The sequence below is a fragment of the Anopheles cruzii genome, chromosome 2, assembly GCF_943734635.1.
Source record: "Anopheles cruzii chromosome 2, idAnoCruzAS_RS32_06, whole genome shotgun sequence".
In the NCBI taxonomy this organism is placed as follows: Eukaryota; Metazoa; Arthropoda; class Insecta; order Diptera; family Culicidae; genus Anopheles; species Anopheles cruzii.
Window position 1 is genome coordinate 33895780 of NC_069144.1, and position 21074 is coordinate 33916853.

The 21074-nt window shown below is 39.1% G+C and overlaps 2 protein-coding genes across 2 annotated transcripts in view; one reads left to right on the forward strand and one right to left on the reverse strand.

Annotated features, from left to right (window-relative positions):
* The window catches only part of LOC128268024 (high affinity cAMP-specific and IBMX-insensitive 3',5'-cyclic phosphodiesterase 8), a 51906-nt gene that overhangs the window by 9650 nt on the left and 21182 nt on the right, over positions 1 to 21074 (forward strand). The window lies entirely within an intron of this gene.
* Positions 1835 to 20649, reverse strand: LOC128269206 (mucin-5AC-like). Its single transcript, XM_053006601.1, has 3 exons — positions 20597 to 20649; positions 2360 to 6060; positions 1835 to 1989 (listed from the first exon to the last, which is right to left on the reverse strand). The coding sequence occupies exons 1-3, from the start codon at positions 20647 to 20649 to the stop codon at positions 1835 to 1837; spliced, it is 3909 nt and encodes a 1302-aa protein (XP_052862561.1).

Consider the following 21074-nt stretch of genomic DNA (forward strand, 5'->3'; position numbering starts at 1 on the left):
CGTAATTAGTCTTTAATAACCAGCAAACATATGCGAGCAGTATGCAACATGATGCGTGAGAATTTGGGTTTTCGCTTTCGATTTCGTTTACTTCTCAAAACAGAAGTTTACAGCGGTAGTAACTCTCACTAGAAATTTTCCACTGAATAAATGACGTGCTTTCTTCACTCACTTACCTTTCACCTTTCTTCTCCTTCTCCAACTACGAGCCATTCCGTATCCAGGCGAACACAACGAAAACTCCCCACGTTCAGTTCAATTGAATACTTTTGCTTTTTTTTATTCATTCTTTTGCTTTTCCTCGCTTCTGTCTTCTTGTTCGATGGTCTTCGTTTCAGCGCCATCATTAGGCGCTGCAATGCTTTTCTCACTCTCACTCTCAGTAAGCTGCCAAAGTTTTTCTCACGCAGCTTTTCAAACTTTTGTGGTTGCGTTTTTCGACTTTTATCTGCGGTGCAATGGTTTTTTGTGTTTGTTTCCCAGATTACGTACATTGCTCTTCTACGTGATAAATTTAGACGAATTTCTGTGCCTGGATGGATCTTTTCCTTTTTCGTTTTGTGTCTGTTTCTTTACATCTTTATGTGTCTGATTTCCGTATTACTTAGTCAAACATCTTTCTTCCAAATCCGTTCACGCAGCCACCATTGGCGATGTGCACCCTACTAGACAACATTATAGTTTGTTGAATATTCTAATTGTTTTTGTACATGTTAAATACAGACTTAAAAACTCTATATAGCATACCACAACTTCTTACATGTATGTCATTTCTGGATCTGTATACCCAACACTAAGTTACTCTTATCGCTGTCGTATTGGGCTTTTCTACAAAGCTACAGCTCTCAGTATAAATTAAAGCAGTATAGAACGTTTAATGTTTAGTACAATTTTAAGCTAGTTATGCCCTCGAGCACCCATTATATACCGAGACAATTAACTGAATTCAAAATCAATAATAACTCAATCACTCAATTATTCAACATAAAATGATGCTGATGGTTTCTGACGAAATGCGAAGGATAGCATCATTGGATTCTCCAATTCTACAATTACCGAACATGGTATTTTTTTGCTTCAGCAAGTGCTTCCAGCTTATGTTAAATAGACAGGTATTTTTCTTAACCTGTTCAACAATCTTCGTATGAGATGGATTCTTTTTTCCATCGGAACAATCTTCTGAAATATCCTTTTCAGATTTCTGTTCAGATTATATTAAGAATTTAGAATTAGAGAATTTATCTCTAATGCTACCGAATAGCATATTCGTTGAAGATGGTGGTTTCGTACGCCAACAGCAAAGCTTTTTTTAATCTCTGTATTAAGCAATACAGCAGTGTTATCGCCTTACACAACTATCATCAATCACAGACACAAAAACCCTAGCATTATCTTCTTATGTGTATTAGCTGGCAGTATTGTTACGCTGGCCTTATACATTCTTGCACCTTGCGTCTGGATGGCTGAATCATCACCTGGTCATCTCTTTAGCCATCATTCCCGCATTCCCGCATTCCCAGCATTTGGTCATCTCTTTAGCCATCATTTCCGTAGGCACGTAGGCATTTTTGATGCAATCCTAACGTAACTGTATAAATTATTTCAATTTGCAGATCTAAGCAGTCCGATACGTAACCGATTTAAACCAGCTTGGCATAAATCACTTTATGTTAGCTGGCTTTATCGTCATACTACAGTCATACTTTTTCATTGTTTCATTTCATTGTATTTTTTCATAGAATCGGATTTGGCAGATTAAACTCTTTTTCAACTTGATCCCTGCTATTGTAGTTTAAGGTTAACCAAACGTCTTCTCCACTGATGACAGCTCGAACTAAACCGGCAGTATCGTACTGTTGTGCTTTTTAAGGATATATTCCCGTATCGGTAAAACTTTTTTTTTTTTGGATTGTATTCTATTGACCACACTACTTCTGCTGCCAATGCCACTGAATGCATGTTTGGGTTTCTGATCCAAAAGCTCGTTAACTGTTAAAAGAGTAACAAAAATGTAAAAATTTAAAAAAAATTATAGTGAGTTGTTGGATTCGATTTAAAGGATGACGAGTTAACCAAAACTTCGAAAAAGTTTTAAATAAAAGCATTCAACTATGCCATTCAAACCTCGAATGAACTTGTTGATAGCACTAAGATATTTTTGGTTTATGTATTGAATTCTAACTAAAATCATTTCTATTGTTTTTTTTTCTTAAAAAGTAAGTTTGCAACAATACTCTGCATGTCGAATATGTTGTAAAATATAGTTTTTCTACTGGATATGTAAAGCATTGTCTTAGGCTTTAAAAGACACTGGTCCTATGAAATATTTATAGTATGAGAGCGTTTTCGTAAGACTTACCCGATTCCGGTGAAAGACCAATAGCCGATGTGCCGGTGTGATAGGATCCACCGCTTTTGTAGTACAGGGGCGTCGGTCGAACATTGAACCGTGCTGTTGGTTCCGACTCATGGTAGTCTTCGCGTACATTGTCTTGGTGTTGATGTGTTCGATGATGTTCGAAATGATGGTTATGCAGTTGTTGCTGCCACAGTGCCGTCGTCCATGGCTGTGGTGTCACGACATAGATTTTTTCCTTTGTGATGGGTGATATAGCGATCTTGACGTTATGCCAACCAAGTCGGCTGCTTTTTCCCAATTTATCGCGAAAATTGGGCAGCATAGTTGTAGTGAGGAACTCCCACGGAATCGCTTTGGTAACGCGTTGCAGCGATAGTGTGCTAGATTTACGCGCAAAATCGTCAGAACCGAATTCCTGCTCCGTCCAAGTATCTATCTTGCGCTGCAGCTCGTTGAGATTAATCTCTCCATTATTGCGCTCGTAAATCGGACTAGCGGTTGTGAATTCATCGGTTACGTCCGTTGATTCCTTTATGGTATCGTTGGTAACTTTCGTCGATATAGACGTCGTGATCGTTGGAGTTGTGGCAGTTTGTCTAACACTACTCTTTAGAGTGCTGGTGCGATAGTACTGGAGCATGGTCAGATTCGAGCCTAATGGCGGCCTTATGGTTTGCGCCGTTTCCGACGCAAGCAGATCGGCTCGAAAATGCTTTGGTCCCTTGGGGATAATCTTTGTGGCGCGGAGAAGCTGTGAGATTGTTGTGCGGGATTTCTGAGCGTACGTTGTTGGAGATATCTTAAATCGTGTATTGTTAGCGTAGTGTGGTGTGATTGGTTTGGTGTATTTTGAAAGTGCCACTAGAGGTTTAGCGTTTTTCGAGGATGAGGACGCGCCCAATCCAACTTCATCTGAGGGCCTATCATCGACGGGCAATGGAGAGGTAAACCGTTCATATCCTGACCTTACACTCGTCAGACTACTTAAGCTTAAGCTTGAGACCGGTGGTAATGGCGTCATCTTCGGGATACGTACAGTGAATGGTTTTGAGTCCTTGGATATCTCAATAGGGCGGGCTTTTTTCACCTTTGTCAGTTTTGTTGGGTTCCTCGTTGCTGGTAGCATGAAAGGATGCGTCGTTTCCTTCTGCAGTATGTCTCGAAGATGGGCAGTGGACTGGAAGTATTTTACTGAATTGTTTTCAATGAACTGTGGTTTCGGTTTCACTCTCTTGATATTGTCAGTCAATGAAGCTATCGTTTTGGAATAAAGCGGCGAATTCTTCGATGTTACAATGCTCGACTCTTCCGGAGCGTTGTAATCAAAGTCCTCCAGGTGATTCTGATCAGACTGAGATTTAAATGGTTCCGGCTTCTTGTATGTTTGGTAGGGAATTATGATCTGTATTTGCTTTGGTTTTTTTGTAGACATCAGATTCTGGTATCCTCCGAGTGTAGCTGTCAGTGAATATGGCGTTGCTATCGTTGTGATGCCGGAGACATGTTGTTTAGTGTCTGTAGTAATAATCGAAGTAGTAGTATCAACCATTCTCAAATCTAACTCAGAATAGTTGGCTTTACGAAACTGTGACGGAAGACTGGAACCGATCCGGAAGGTTTCCGCGTAGATGTCACTTGCAACAGGCTCTTCACCCGATGTCGGTACCGTTTCTGTACTGATCGTAGGTGGCCCGACTGTCGATGGTAGCACCTTGTCGTATGGCAGTTCCGTGGTTTCTACACTTTGTTGATTATTCACCGTATCGATAGGAGCATTAGTCTGCTGATTAGCCGAGTAAATAATTTGCACACCATTTCCAAGATCGTCGTTGCCGGTTGCCGGTGGAGGGTTGAGAATTGTTTTGGTTCTCCCTAGCTGTAAGGACGAAGATGTGGTAGGACCATAGTACCGTGTTTGTGGAACGATACTGGAAACCTCCACCGTCGTTCCGACGATGGCAGATAGGCCACCGTCTTCTTCGGATTCATAGTCCGAATCTTCTTGTGCATCCGTTTTTTGAGGACGATTGTAACTGAGGTTGACGTTCCTGAGAGTTTTGTCACTGCTAATCCCGTTACTTTTTGTTGCCACATTGCGTTTAACGGATGCTTCTGGCTTAGAATCTTCACCATTCGTGTATGACACTGTGCTGTAGATGGACGATGAAGCTGACGATGAAAATTGCTCTACATCATCCGGGATCTTCGTGTCATTGTTTGAGGACGGGTGCGAGTAACGGATGTAGCTGTTCGACTTCGACATGGACGACAATGGATAACCGTGGCCCAACTCTACGATAGGTTCAACTGGACGGTAGGGTCGATAGAATTTGTACGGATCACTGTGGAAGGAACCGGCAGTGTAAAGCGGTGGTATTGGCGTGGCGCTCAGATTTGGTAGAGGTATTGGAGCGAGTGGTTTTCCCTCGTTTTGTATGGGTAGCAGCTTGGCCGGCGGAGTGTACTCCTTGTTGGTAAAGTATGAAGCCGATACTTGGCGTAACGTTATTGGTTGCTGTATTGCTTCTTGTGGTGCTTTCGTTATAAAGTGTGCCGCCACAGGTGATATGCCCAATACAGGGTTAACGGTTGTTGTTTTGAGTAACTGCAATTCTTGCTGTAGTTGTTGTTGTTGGAGCTGTAGTTGCTGAAGTTGTAGGTTTTGTAACTGATGCTGTTGTTGTTGTAGCTGCAGCTGAATGAGTTGTTGCGCTTGCGGTGGCGCTGTAATAACGACCGATTCGACAACAGGTGTTAAGCCACCTGCAAAAGGGCTCACCGACTGGACTTTACCTTTGTTCACCACTTGAATTTTAATCGGTTTAGAATGTTGATCCCCAGGCTGTTTTGTTCCTGGAGGTGTTAGCGGCGGTGAAAATCCACCATCTCCGGATGCTGACGGATACTCAGATGGGGCCGATATCGGCACCCAAGGGACATTGTTACAAGGATGATAGTTCACGTCATCCGAATTGATTCTTGTAACACTTGAGGCTGAAGTTCCCTCCGAAGCTCTACTAGTTGTCGGTTCCGGATTACGGAACCTACCCCCTTGTTGTGTAATTGGCGCCAAAGTAGGATGGTAGGGTGAGCCACTCTCAAGGATCGGTGCGCTTGGTTGAAATCCAGAGACGATTTGGAGCGCCGTACCCTGTGGAGTAAGAACCTGCGACAACTGGGTTGCTCGACTACCGTTTCGGAAATGAAACGGATAAGGAAACTGTTGCTGCTGGAGCTGTTGTAGTTGAGGTTGCTGCAATTGTTGGTTCTGTTGTTGCTGTTGATGATATTGCTGCTGCTGATGTTGCAACTGCTGCTGTGTTTGCACGGAGGGTGTTGGTTGAACAATGCCTGTTGGTCCTATATTGTTCTGTTGCGGTCCAGGATGTGGTGGTTGTTGATGATGATAGTTGACTTGAGGTGGCTGTTGTGTAGGAGGCGACAAAGGTGATCGCTTTTGCTCACTGTCGTCACCCAAAAAAGAAAACCAACTTGAAATGCGCTGAAAGATTGTTGGGGCCGCAGTCGTTGATGCTATAGGTCGATATCGTGCTGCTGCATAGGGCCGTTGTTGTGGCGATAGTTGTTGCAATGGTTGTTGAACATTGTTGTTATTGGGAGTATTGACATTCCCTACAGCTGTGCCACTTAAGTCGTTTTGGGTTATATGGTGCTGGGGTTGATAGTTTGGTTCGCCACGGCTTGATTGAGCGACACAACTTAGAAGTAGCACAGCAGTACACAGTTTTGAAATTTTCTGTAACGAAAAAATCAAACTAAATCTTATTATTGTTACCTTAGAACTTATAGCATCAAGCAATGAAGAGACGCTTGTGCGAAACAATTGAATACTCAAAGTACAGTATAAAGACCAATGTAGGGAAATGGAACTCTGATCAGATCGTCACCATGTGATTGATTTTCAACAGCGATATTTTTTATTACGCACTAAATTTATAGGCTTTGGAGACTGCATGAAATTTGTAAAACGTAACGAGTGTTTTTAAAAACCCGCACACATTGAGTAGACTAGTTAAGATGACCATACAAGATATAAGAAAGAAACCCAACCCACCTTCTAATTGCCGTGAACGTACTACAGATAATTGAACGCTTTCTACTGCAATCTTAGAAATTACTCGTTCGGTCGCTACAGTGTCTCACTGTTTGATTGAGACATAATCTCTCGGATACACATTCCCATCAGAAGCGACGTAACCGCGATGATGCGTAAAAAACCAAAGAAAAACGAAACAAAAACAAAGCTTACAAAACAAAGCCCATTCTATCTATTCCCAGTGGAATGCTGCTGTTTTAGTGTAAGCGGGATGATGAAAATGTTTATTTCATAAGATTTATATATGATTCAGTTTCGATTTGGAACTTCGTTTCGTTTTCGTTCGTCAAATAATAATATGAATTTCGACTCCGAACAGCTTTGTTTTCTTTTTTATCTTCATTCAGTCGGACACTCAAGTTTTCTCCCAAAGTACATAAAAAAATGAAATCTCTCTTTGCGAATATGCAGGAAAAAATGTACGTCAAACGATGCGATGATGACGACCCCACAATCTACAAATTTGAATGTATGTGCGCATTCACAGCGAAACCGATGCTCTTAGACAACTTCCGGTTGGCACAACGGTGCAGCTGTATGAGACAGTGTGAGGTAACGAAAAACCCGATACTTTGGAGCGGTAGAAAATTGTTCGCAGAGTAAAAACCAATTGCGTTACATTGTACATCTTCTTCAATATTCGACTTCTGCAAAAAGGACCAGAGGTAATTTCTATTAAAGGAAACGAGTTTTGCTTGCTTAACTATCATCCGAGGTCAAAGTGTGCAAATATTGCTATTTGATCGAGATTTGTACGCGTCGCTTGTGGTTTGAAACAAAGTATTTGTTGCTGTCCGTTGTTTTTTGTCTACTTTTATCATTCTTTGACATTAGCATCTATGTTTATGCGTCGACGGTAATAGCTGTCGAGGGATTTGGTAACTGTTGAGAAGCCGAGACCAAAGCGAAATGAACGCTCCTTACAACAATGGCCGTTTGTTGATTTTGTATTTTAAAATTTTTTTCCACACCATTCACTTGCGTTGTGCTGTGCGTAGCAGACATATTCGGGGAGCAATTTACGGCTTTCTCCAGTTCCGTGGAGAGAAATCAGCAAGATCACGACATTGGTCAAAACCTGATGCGCGCGCGAGGAAGTTGCGCATTACTTGCGTTCGGGTCTACGGACACGACAATCACCCTCTCATCGTCATTTTCTTTTTCTCTTTTTTAAACCAAAATCTAGCGTATCTGGCATGTATTGAAAAAAATATGGAAAAATTTTACTTAGCTACATCCAAATTAATTCTAAGCTATGCAAAATGATCCCCGAAAAGTACTTCATTCAATAAATTGGAAAAATATTGCCCGATTTATGTTTAAAGTATAACTAATTGTAATCATAACGGATATTATTACTGTTTTTGTAGCAAATTTTCTTGAAAGCTTTTATCAGATAACTTTTCCAATAGATTTCCAGGTATTATCTGTCTAAGTGCTGTCTTTTGAATATACTATTTTCCTTAAGCAGCCTTCAAAATACACGGTTCGAGCTGCAAGCATAAGCTGCGTTTTTGAAACAAATTCAGATTTTGCCATGGAATTTTCAAAAAGGTGTTCTGTTTATGGGGATCATTTGTTCATTCAAGAATTATAACCCGAGAGGCGACGTTGAATAGAAAACGCAAGAGGCGGCGTTTAATGAAGATCCTAGCGATGCAATGTGTGACTTCCGATGAAAAAGTATAAACGGGACTAGGCGAGACATATTAAAACACTAAACGCAATAACTAAATTTCTGGCAACTGTACTAGCTCAGGAGTAGGATTCACAGTCATTAGTTCTAAAATAATGGTTAACGACAGACGATCCAATGAAGAAGAGTTGTAAAATACATAGCCTATGACGGCTATCGACGCGAAAAGATTTCAATCGAGCATGACAAGAGCAAAAATTTAATAAATTGTCCCAGAGAAAGTGTTGTTCCTACGACCTTTGATTTGCTAATTTGCATCGCATTTTCTATTCAATTATGTGTGTGGGTGATAAAAACGGAATTTGGTATCAGCTAGTGAAACTGATTTGTTTATAATCTTTCCTGTTTTCAATGGACACAAGTTTCCAAAGGTTTTGTGGTCTATTGCGAAAGTGGTGCTATTCAAAACGGTGAATAACCAAATCGTAGTTTCACAATCATATCCGTGTTCTCTGAACCAGAAATGCTTTAAAGTTGTTTGCTCTACCACCACGTATAGCATGTTCGAATGTATCACACATAAGAAAACCAATTGCAAGTAACGCGTTAACCACATGGTTGATTTCACTTTGTGGGAAGCCTCAACAGTGGCGACTCTGATATCATCCTGGACCTCGGTAAAGCGTATGGGAAAAGGTAGGTTAAGGTTGATATCCGCGATCTGGCGATCATTGAGCATCGCAGATGCTCGATGCAAAATTTGAATTTTAAATAAGTCTACCCGGAAACAGAGCAATATGAAACGAGATTTTACGAAAATCGTATGTCCTACTGGCTATATTATAATTTTTTGGAACCACGATATCACATTTCTTCCACCTTGGCATTTGGCAATAGAAAGCATGCTGCTTCCCATTCCAGTTGATGTTTTAAATTCATGAGCTTGATTAATTACTGAATAATTTAGACGAACGAACAACGAATATTTTGGATTGGCAGGTTATCACGAAATTTCCCTATCGACAAAAAGAGTACGAAGTTTCTGAACTTGAAAAAAAGATACCTACACATTCATAAATTAAACTGATAACTGATCTTTGGTACTAATAGTGAAAATACATAATAGACATAGACAGACGCGAATACCGAGACAACGACAATGAACAAAGCGCGCCCAGAAAGAAAGTGGAATCATCCAAAGTGGTCTGTATGGAAATTTACTGCTGGTTTACGCGAACACGATGCATGTGATGTTGTCTCATGATACTATTTATGCTAAAGAGGGCAAACCATCTTAAGCCGCTTCGTGTTCTGAACAATTTTAAACAGCTGTTCCATGGCACAAAAGCTGGTGCGTTACTGTATTTCTGCTGCCGGCTCTGCGGATCCTTCTGGATAAATATTCTCTTCTAAGATTATTTATCCTGATAAATAGTCTCCTTGGGTGCATTCACGTTCCCATTTTCCGGTTTTCAAATAATATCGTTTGAAGCGAGTAATTTTTATGCATCGTATAGATTCAATAGAATCGAGAAGAAAAAATACTTGAAGATGTAACCATATAGTTTAAAACCCCAAACTGCGCTATAGGTATCCGTTTGCTATATTTGCTTGTAAGTTTGTTCTTCTTTATTTATTTCTATTCAAAAGCACAGCCAGCATTCAAAAACACATTCAGGAAGCAAACGTTGACCTCACGAATAGAGCGACGGACGCTTTACTGTTTTTTATTGAATTTGGAATGATGTTCGATAATACGGATAATACCTTTCGTCTTGATTAACTTCAATTCGAGGTAGGTTACCACAAAAACTGGCACAGACACTGCTTGTATGCTTGGCTAATGAAATTTTTTATGAAATAAGCAAGAAGTAATTGCACATTAATGCACAGCGCTATACAGCGAGATCTAGCAAAATGTTCAATTGATTTCTGGTTGAGAAAATCTCATTATTGTTCATTCCTTATTCCACAAAAGCAAGATTATGTAAGGTCCACTAGAGGTGTATAATTAGAGGATGGTGAAAGACATGAACACAAAATAAGCAACGACCTGTATGTTCATAACCTGTATTCAGAACATAGTGCATAACCGATATTTGTTTGATCTCAAATGTTCAGTGTTTTGACGTAGAAGACAACAGAACGACTGGAATATACGCGTGAAAAATTGTTGCAACTACCAAATTTTCTCCTATGTCTGATTGCTCATATGCTTCGTACACAATTCTAGTTCAGTTTGTGATTTTTGAAACATTGGTTTAATTTTTGCTCTTATGGTTTCTATATTTCTCATAACTGTAGTTGAGTCTGTAAATCAATTTATCAGTCAAGCTTTGCCCAGAAGGGCAGTTTAAAAGCATACCGATGAAAAATATCGTTCTTTTCTATTTTCCTACTTAGGCTTTCTTTTGAACGTTTTGAAAAACTAGGCTAGAGTTGCCTGCATCATACAGATTACGTCAGATAATATGCATATAAGGGACTTGCATACCTTTTGATTGATGTTTTTGTTGAGTTGAGTTCAGTAGGTGGATAGAAGAGGATTTATAATTTTTATGTTCACTACATGTTTATCAATTCGTTTAGGGCATTGATTTCTTTTTCGCGCCAGCTTGAATACGACGAAAACAATTATCATAATTTTTGTTCCTCCTTTTTGAACAAATTGCTGCCACATTTGTGGCGAATATTTTTGCAATATTCTTATTATTTTCACTTTCAAAACTCATGATTTGAAGCTTTAAGTTTTGCACTCAAGTTGATGCACTGTCAGGGTTCGAACTGATGTCTTTCGTATATACACCGATTAATCGTTGTCGGATGATCTTCGGACGAGCCATCATGAGAGAAACGAAATAGTTTCTTGGGAATTCTTCACAACGCATTTCTCATCTTTAATTCTGAGTTTTGAATATTCTTCTTCTTTGGCGCTACAACCGCTGAGCAGTCTTGGCCTGGCACCAGAGACAATGCTAATCTCTGATGCTCTTCTGTAACATTTAATTTTTACGGACGGGATTGTTAGCCCCGCGCCAACCCCCCTCTATCACGCCGGTATCGGAAATCGAAACCATGGCCGGTTGAGTTACAACCGATCCCGGGATTCGAACCACGGCCAGCTGCGCTGACAGCGAAGAGCACTACCAACTGCTCTATCAGCGGGGGTGAGTTTTGAATATTAAGATACGTAAAAAGTCACGTTATAAACAACTAAATTTACTCTAGTTTTATTATCGAGCAAAAGTAAGAAAACAGATGTGAAAAACAGAAAACATGAAGCATCAAACTTTGAATAAACTTTGTTTCGCATCGTTAACCTATGGCAATTCGTTAACGTATGTTAATTTACCTATGGCAATTCATCTAATGCCAGTACCGATATAGGATATTAAATCGAAATGTCATTTAACCGTCATCATTTTGATTATAGAACATTAACTTAACATTAAACTTTTTAAAAGAGCGATTCCAAAAGAAGACGAACAGGTGAACTTTGTTTTGCTAGCCATTATTATTCGAAGGGGCGAAAGAAATTCGTAGCATTCGATCGTGCCATGTTGTTTGGTTCATTCCTCGGACACACAAAAGGATTTTTACAGTACGAATAGTTGATCGACATAAGTTTATAATAAATGTAGACGACGGTCAGATACTGCAGAACAAGCTTTTTTTAACTAGAGAAAATTGTTATTTTTAAATAAATACAAAAAAATGATCCATACATACCAATGTCATATTGCTCCGGTGAATGAAATTCGTCTCTAACAGATGAACTCAAATGGAACATAAGAGAAAAATGATTGACCACTATATTTACAGACAGAATCTTCAGCATAACACATGGATTGCATGAACGAAAAGAAACTAAGATCGAACGAAAACTGTTTACACTACACTACACCATCCGCGAGAGTTAGCTTTCCGAAAAGGAATACATACACAAATTATAACTTTAATAAGTTGGTCGAAACTTTTTTGGCTCGAACTTTTAATATTCGGTTCTTCGTTTTGTTTTCCGGACATATTAATGTCGATACGCACATATCACACATTACTGTCCCTTTTCGTAACTTTCCGTTCGATGAGCACAGACTTCGGAAAGATTTACACTGTCGCTATTGAATTAATTCACTACGGAATTGTAAAAAAGCAGTTGCAAGGTAAAGAAAAAATCAACGTCACAATTCGGTTGGCGTGAGTAACATTGATTTCACACAATGGACATTCTCAATGGAATTTTATAACTTGCCCAAATAATTTATCTGGTGATACTGTTTCTCACCTTTTTCTTTCAAATAGATATACTAAATAGCTTTCAAATAGCTAGTATCATTGTTTTATTTTTCACTTGTTTGAAATCGTCTCGTTAATATCAATCACTCTTTTGCTCATCACTCTTCTTTGGAGTACACGGAGTCGGCTTGGGCACGGGAGTTAATCTGCCAATCACCATGGTTAATCAGTCTTTTCAACATATTCCAGAAGTTTTCCACACATTTTAAGGACAAGTCGAAAGAGCAGTACTGAAATACTGTATCTTAACTATGTATCATCTAACGTTCTACTAACATTAGTCAACATCGATGCTTACAATCCTCAGATGAATTGTCTATTCCACACGAAATCAGTACGGGGCGTGCGATGCACGAAAGCACAAGAGTCGCGAAACGCAAGTGGATCGAGAAAAGTGTTACCGTAGGTTACGTCTTTACACCGCGACGCCTTCTAACGAAGTGAAGCCCATGATGAGATTCCAAGCGCGCTAACTGGGTGCGCAGAGTTTGTTGTTCGGGTGAGGTCAGATTCGAAGCGTGGAAAATTGTAACCAATTTAACAAAGCTATGTGTTAAAAAAGAGCCTCCGAGTTGCACACTTTGTACCATAATATCATGCTACTCAGCAACAGGCGATCGCCTTGCTGTTTAGAATCGTCAGTAATTTTTCGAAGCTAAGCCCAATAAGAAATAGCGATCGAGTGTACACTTTACTCCGTAATATGATGATCTCAGCAACTCATTTCTTTCATGTCTTCTCACATTGGCTTGGTTACACGTGCGTTTCCAGAGTTGTAAGACGCATTCATCACTCGCGCTCGCTGCCTCGCTCACTCATTGACATCCTTATCGTTCACGCAGAGATGATCTTTTCTCGCAAACGTTTGCATTTACACTCTCACGCCAGCATGTTCCCTTCGAGAGCGATGTTGGTCTTAACTTGACTATTACTTTCCTGTTTACTTCGTCGTCAAACGTCCAACCAACTTTTTCGTTTTTATATTGTTTTTGTGGGGCGATTCCCACAAGCAAAAGCGTGGTGCGTTTGCGCGTCGTAGTGCGGTTCGTACTGCGCCTAACAAAAGAAGAAATCGTTCTCACAACCCTAGCATAGGATGCGCTTTCGTTTTCATTATTGCCGGTTTCATACACGTTTCTTCTCTTTTCTTCAAACACTTGGAGACAAGTTTTTCTTCAACCAAATACACTTTTACTGGTACGTCGATCACGCAGATAGCGGCTATTGGTTTGCAACAGTTTTCTCTTCACCTATTACACACCGCGAGGCTTCTGCTTAAAACTTTGTTTGTTGTTCAAGGAAACTACGCCAAAGATCGCTCAAAGAACGTGTCACGTCATACGGTTTTGGTAACGATTAACCTGGAAAAGATGGAACTGAAAATTGCTACCTCGGATATGGAGTCTGATAATCGATTAACAAAATAAACACAAATACACAAGTAGCAAATTAACTATTCCCAAAACACTGTCTTTCATGACGGGCATGAAACGATTGTTCGGCTGTTCGACACATTCTATCGCACCGTTCGCAAAATACCGACTGATCATTGCCAGCGCGTTCCAAGCACTGCCGGGCCCAGATGATCAATGCTGTGGGCTTGTATGAAAACGGAAAAAGAAAGAAGATAAGAGAGAAAAGAAACTCATAAATACTCTCTCTGAAACGCCGTTCTCTCACTTGCATCACCCCGCGGAAGCTTTTTCCGGTCACACGGAACTGCTGGCAAGCGTGGCGGCCGCTTTTGGCAAAAAGCGAAAACTGGCAAACAACTCTGTCTCGCGCAGCATAGATGACTGGGTGTCTCTTTCTCGGCGCTATCTCTTTACTTTTACTGTCTTATTTCAAACAGCTTCAGACAGCGAAAAAAGAAAACGCGATGAACGAAGAAACTGTGGAACACATTCCCTTTTGAGCTTCTTGAACAACAGGAGGTGCTAGTTTTGGCACTGACGTACGCAAAGCTGGAAAGTTTTGGTATAGTTTAACACTCACAGTTACAGCTTTTCATTTATTTTTCTTTATTGCTTATTCGAACATTTTCGATCAAACTACTCTTTAGTTAGTTTTGAAAACAATGAGATAAAAAGAACTACCAATCGTTAATTCGATAAACATTTTTTCGTGTCCTGTAATAAGCCTAACGAACAGTGCGGTGAGAATGTCAAGGCAAGTAGCAGACAAAAAGGCAGACTGTATTAAGAATTTTTGAATGACCATTAAGTTTGTTCAGTCTAGCAGGTCTGCCAGATTACCTTACGATAAAGCAACTAGAAGGAATTTGGTTACATTAAATAGAGCTTATAAATTAAAGCAGAAACAAATTGGTTAAGAGAGCAATAAAAAGTAACTTCTCACATGGTCATCATGAAAGGTTTATAATTTACAAAAAAATCATGTGAGTGTGTGTACTGCACATATCACGCAGTACAAAGTTATCGGATTATAAAGTAAAGAAGTATACTTCAAAAATATTTTAAACCATCAGGAGCATTTATTATTATTTAAACTATCAGAAGCGAATTGTGTCTCACTTGTCTCACTGTCTTTTTCAACTTTCCCCGTCGTTCGATGTATTCCATGTGCAAATCTTACAACCATAATTGCACAAAAAAATAATTTTCTTTTAAAATGTGTTTTTACAACACTTGGCAACCGAGGTTTATTGCGGGGTGTTTTATTTTTGGCCAATCCACTCATTTGCTCTCTAGTCTTTCGTGTCATTGGCATCAACTAAACCGGTTACGACGCTGTGCAGATTTTGTCGAAGTAGCACATGTTTGACCGTCAAGTATGCTGTTGTTGTATTTCCAATTGTATTATTAAGCATTTACTGAAAATGTTTTGAATATTTGTTCGTCAAATCCATGTCTGTGTCCTGTGTCGATGCATTTATTGTATGTAGGCCACTGTGGTGCAAAATCTGGATCAAGTGTCGCAAAAATTCAAACATGTTTACAGTCATGTAATATTGTTAAACCGCATTTATGTTTAATGTGATCAAGCTTCATTCTCATTAAGAATCTGTCGACGCCTATCGTTTTAGGGATCTGTATTTAGTTGTTGATTGCAATTACCTCATCCAACAACCTTCCGTCCCACGACCTTCTCACGCGTGATGTTAAATTTCGGTACTTCATTAATTAACATACCATAAGCTTTAAAAGAACGCAGTTGTAGTACATTCATATTGATATGAGAGTTGTAGTTCGAAGTTAAGCGTTTTTTATTGGGTTTTGTTCGTAGATTTGTTCAGAATTGGAAAAACTGCTTGCAATGAACGATGGGTGAAGTTTTGTTGATTCTTCTATCGATGATAGTTCAATGTTCAAGAGTACATTTTGTTTGGTTAGCCACATTACAAAGTAATCAAGATTAACACAAGTCTTTCGTTCATTTATTTTCTTTTTTGCTCAAAATCTGGCTTTTTCGAGCTACACTAAATTCAGAATCGAACGTGCATTAAAACAACTTTAAAACATCTCCTGGGAATGAATGCTGCTTGATTACAGGGATCGAAATTTGTGTTCGAACACTATACTCTCTTGAAGAGCTTCTAGAATATAGAAGAGCATCTACATCAATTTATAATGTAATCGAATTACGTACATTCTTTCTTATGCAACCTTTCTATATGGAGAGAACATCGTAGATACGAAAATAATTATATAGTTACGGATCCCGGGAACCGCGCCAAGGACTTTAATGTTTGGAAACTAATTTCATCCTTCCTTATAGCATCGATGGTATTCCATCAATTGGTGTTCCATTTATCCCAGCAGCATTTAAAAACCATTAAGAACGTTTTCTTCGTGTCCTTTTCTTATAGCTCTAATGCTGTTCGTGGTTGTCGGTTTAGGATCTGAACGTTTTTCGTAGAAATGCTTCACCGAAGGGTTTATTATCAACAAGGTTTCTATCATCTTCCAGACAAAGCTCGAAAGCCGACCTGGTCTTCGTTAATTCATTTAACATGTTTTTCGCGGTCTGTAATAATTTTTAAAGAAGAATACCTATGACGTGGAAATGCTTTTCGAACCCCGTTTCGAAAAAACTTTTGATGTTTCTCAACATTTATTTAGGCCACCAAAAGATTTATCTTCCTGTGCATGAGACTATCCCAAATTTCTATCCTTCTTTGGGTATTTGTGTTTGTGCGATGATTGCATTGTACTTTGTTCGAAGGTGATGGTTCTCGCATGGTGTTATGAACTCACACGAGAAGCGGTAATCAAAATCTAAACCTGGTTCTCGTCGGAAACTCCTGAATGGCCGTTGGAATCACAAAACGTCATTAACAACCATTCTTGCTTATCACCGTGCGCTTCTACCTATGATTCGTTGGATTCGTTCTGATTTAAGTTGTTTTGATTCCGCCTTGACTTTTTTTTCGTAAGTTTAAAACTAGAACAACGAATAAGTGGGAAAGTAGACAGACGGGTCCAAACGAGGTCTTTGAGAGCATCCTTCATGAGGATGAGGTGCTGACTTGCACGAAAGGGTGCATCTGGGACGCAAAAGATTTTTTGTTCTCCGTTCGACGTCCGTTGGAAATAAATGATTCTTGGATGAGAACATTCGTTCTTCGATGAGAACAGTTTTTCGACAACACCAACTTTAAGAAACAGGCCTTTCGGACCGTAGAAAATTTGATTGATGTGTGTGTTGAGCACAAATTGTCTGTACTCAACATCTTATAATGAACCACGCCAAAGGTAAGACCCGCCAGGATCGTCGGAGCAACTTGTTGTCTGTAACAAAGGTTGTGAATACGGTACACGGTACGGTTGGTACACTCTTCATATAAACGATTGTGAAGTTTCATTTCAATCTGTCAATTCATTCTTTGTTTACAAGCCAAAAATAAATATTTTTGGAAGATTTAAAAACAAAGGAAATTTATGAACGAATGTTGAAAGTATGCAAGGATTTTTGGCCTTCAAATAATACTGTAAAAAGATGGGTTGCTGAATTTAAACGTAGTTGTACAAGCCTTGAAAACGATCCACGTCCAAAAACAGTAGCAACACCTGAAATCTTAGGAAAAATACAGGATATCGTCCAGTGAAAGAGATTTAGTAGAAGCCCAAAGCATCTCATTGGACAGTGTAAGCAGTATTTTGACTGGAAAGGTTTGTGCACAATGGGGGCCGCATCTGTTTCATCAGGATAATGCACCATTTCACAAGAGCATTTTGACAATGGCAAAAATCCATGAATTATAGCTTGAATTATTTGTTGGAGCGTACACCGTATTCAACAAATTTGACCCCTGGCGACTTCCATCTGTTTCAAGACCTTGAAAAATGCAGGTGTGGAAAGCATCTATTAAATGATGACGTCATAGCAGCTGTGGAAGCGTATTTTGCAGTCCTTCCATATTCTCACTTCAGAAATGGATTTCATAAACTGGAATCTCGTTCGAAGAAGAGCGTTGATGTTCAGGGAGACCATACTGAGTAATAAAGTGTATTTCAAGCCATAAAATTGTCTTTTTCTTATCAAAGCTCAAAACTTATTGAACTACCCAGTAATCATCGATATAGCTTCGAACGTTGGCGGGCGATGAGTAGCAAGTTTCATTTACAACTTTGTAACGAATTGAGACGACGAGACGAGAATTTGGTGTTCTGATTTCATTTACGACATATCAGATACGTTCGAGCATTACTGTTTCTAGCTGTGGGCTACGTTCTGTCAATGGAGTGTCATCAAGTAGCAATAAATTTATTAACTAAATTCTGTAGAAAGGCTTCTCATGGATCCTGTCCCACCTACCTTCCTGTTCACATGCGTTCAATGGAATATGTGCCATTCCGTTCTCGTCATGTTACATGTTAGGCACGAAAATTGTTTCACAGCGTGACAACGCACGAGCATAATTCGTAAGGAGTACTTACTTACTTTACAGGTAATCCTACAAACCGTGCCACCTATAATAAACTATCTGAATGCTACCATCACATTTTGTTGCGTTATATTTGTACATTATTTAATAACAATTCACACACCCCGACTCAATTATTTGCTTTCATTTTCTGTAAGCGCGCGTGCTTTTGATTTTGAACTGAGGTTTTTCCCATGGCTTCGCACACTTCATGTCGTTTTACCGATGATCCGGGGGCATGAATTATTTGTTATTTTGATGCAATGGGTCGAGTGGCAACGGAGGATGATTACCATTCTTATCCATGTGAGTAATAGAGACCGATAGCAATCGTATACCAGCGGGACATGCTAAGGTGAAAGACATTGATAAAATGAGAGGTTTATCCTTTCCCAACCAACGTCGGCACTGTGTGAATGATTTAGTGGTGAGAATTTTTCAACAATCTACACGCTTTTCGCGAAACAATGCGATACGATTTCGCTTTTCTTTTACCATTCATCTACTGCTTTTCCCCACTAATAATTCCGATGCGCCGGTTAAAGCGTCTACTCTCTTCCCATTCGACAACAAATCATCTTTCATAATTTAGTTACTGTGTAATGAGGTATCCCTATTTCTTTTGAATTTTATAATATTGTTCCATTATTTTCTCATTGAACTATATTTTAGCTGTGACTCGTCTGTAGATCATTCGTTTACGCTGCATCGAGTCAATATAGCTTTGCACATTTCAACAGAAATATAAAAATATATATTAATTGTTTTCAAACATGTTTTACTTTGTGTTGATTGTTAAGTGAATATGTTTTATTAGAACAAAAATGAAGAAAAGGCTTATTCATTATTCATATTACTCTCATTACATTTTTCAGTAGCTTATGTGAGATGCTGAGATTTTGTTAGGGTTTTTAGTAATAATGTTAAAACGGATAGGAAATAACTTATATTTTACTTATACTTTACGAATAAACGGATAGGAGATATAATTTTTTAAAAACATATTTATAATCCCAGCATCACAAATAATTATTATAAATGAATAAAAAAAATTCATGGCACATAAAATAGATTTGAAAATTCGCCAATGTTTCAACTCCATCACATTCAAGATAATGATCAGATCAGTAAACTTGTAATCAAGTTTAATCATATACATTATGGGTTTTGGGAAACGCATGGTCAAATCTCGTTTGGAAGGGAGAAGATATTAGAAATTTAGCAATGAATTCACTTCTTTGCCCAATCAACGGATCCCATTACCATCATCAAACCAACACCCTCCAACTCATAGGCGAAGACACAATAGAGATAATTCTGTCGAAGTAAAACTCAGGACATAAAGTCAACTAAAGAACTTAATCAACGGTTCCTCGAAGAACTGTTCCCGACAGAGTTCAGAGTTGGGAGAATGTCATAGTTGATTGGAAAAAGAAGAATGAAAAAGTGAAAAGATTACTACACGAACACATCGCATCGCTATCATTAGAAGTCGTCGACAGCCGTGTGTTTTTCAAATAGTTGAACAGTAGAATTCAGCAACAGATGTCGCACCAAGCCCCGCACTTAGACTGATTTGGCTTGAAAAGTGAGAAATATAATGTTACTTGTGCAGTGATAAATAATGCGAATGCTGTATGAATACGTGAGAACGAACGTGAACGTGAGAAATAATTTACATATTTATTTAATTTTTCTTTATTTTTGATTTTCGTTTATTCAATCTATGTTTTTCAAAAGTCATGACCGTTGATGATTCTACTGAATTTTTGTTTTGTTTATAGAATTCATCTTAGGGCCTAGCGAAGTTTGCTGGGCCGGCTGGTGGTGTAATCGAAATAATCCAAGGAATTTCTTGGTCAATGTCGGGTTTGTTCGATCGAGTACAGCGATGCGCATCATTCCGAGAGACAAGTTGCTTGACTCTTACTGCGGTGCCACACGGCACATAACTGTTACGCGTAACACGTTATGGGTCTGCTGACCCACAACGCTTTTGACACCTACTGATCGCTTTACTGTCAAAATTGTCGCGGTAGGAGGCTGTTATATCTGTTGTTATGTGCCGTGTGGCACCGCAGTTATGCTTTCTTCTCGCTCATTGAGATGTCCCGTAAACCAAGTCGAGCAGCAACTTTTGTTTTCATTGTGAGCAGACATATTAGCCGTCGCGCAGGGTTGATTCGATGGGTTCATGCAAGACATTGTTCGCTTTTAATGTACTGTTCATTCATGACATCTTTGGATGCGAACTCTAGTGTTTTTTAACTACATTGCAGCTCGAACAGACATTAGACTTACCATTTGTTCTTAATCTTAGCACCCGAAATCAAAAATACCTGTGTCATCACCATAATGCCATAATTTCGGTGCGCTTCCACAGCAGATCTCAAACTCTCAAGATATTAGTGACACTGACGGTCACGAAACAATATCGCCGTTTGTTTTAACATGTACATGTCTTCCTAACAGGAAACGGGTGATTCAAAAATGCAGCTATCGTTCAACTTCTTTTAATTGTTTAACTTTCTGCCGAGAATATCTTAAACACTTTATTTTTAATTGGAGTTTTACCAAATTTCTATCTTTTGATAGTAAAATCCTTTAAGTTTTCCTCGCCAAATATGCATTTATGAGATGGAATTGAATTTGCTTATAGTAGCGTACTTGACTGTATTACTTGTTTTATATCACTTCATCTATTTGCGGAAAATAGTGAGTTGCGAAGTTTTATGACTTTCGAAATGAACGCGAAGTGAACGAAGATTGTACATTGTCC

Coding starts and splice junctions, on each gene's coding strand:
- LOC128269206 (XM_053006601.1), bottom strand. CDS start 20,649: ATGGTGATGACACAGGTATTTTTGATTTCGGGTGCTAAGATTAAGAAC. Junction 6,061..20,596: donor GCTAAGATTAAGAACAAATG/GTAAGTCTAATG, acceptor CGCTCAATCAAG/CCGTGGCGAACCAAACTATC. Junction 1,990..2,359: donor TGGTCTTTCACCGGAATCGG/GTAAGTCTTACG, acceptor CTCTTTTAACAG/TTAACGAGCTTTTGGATCAG.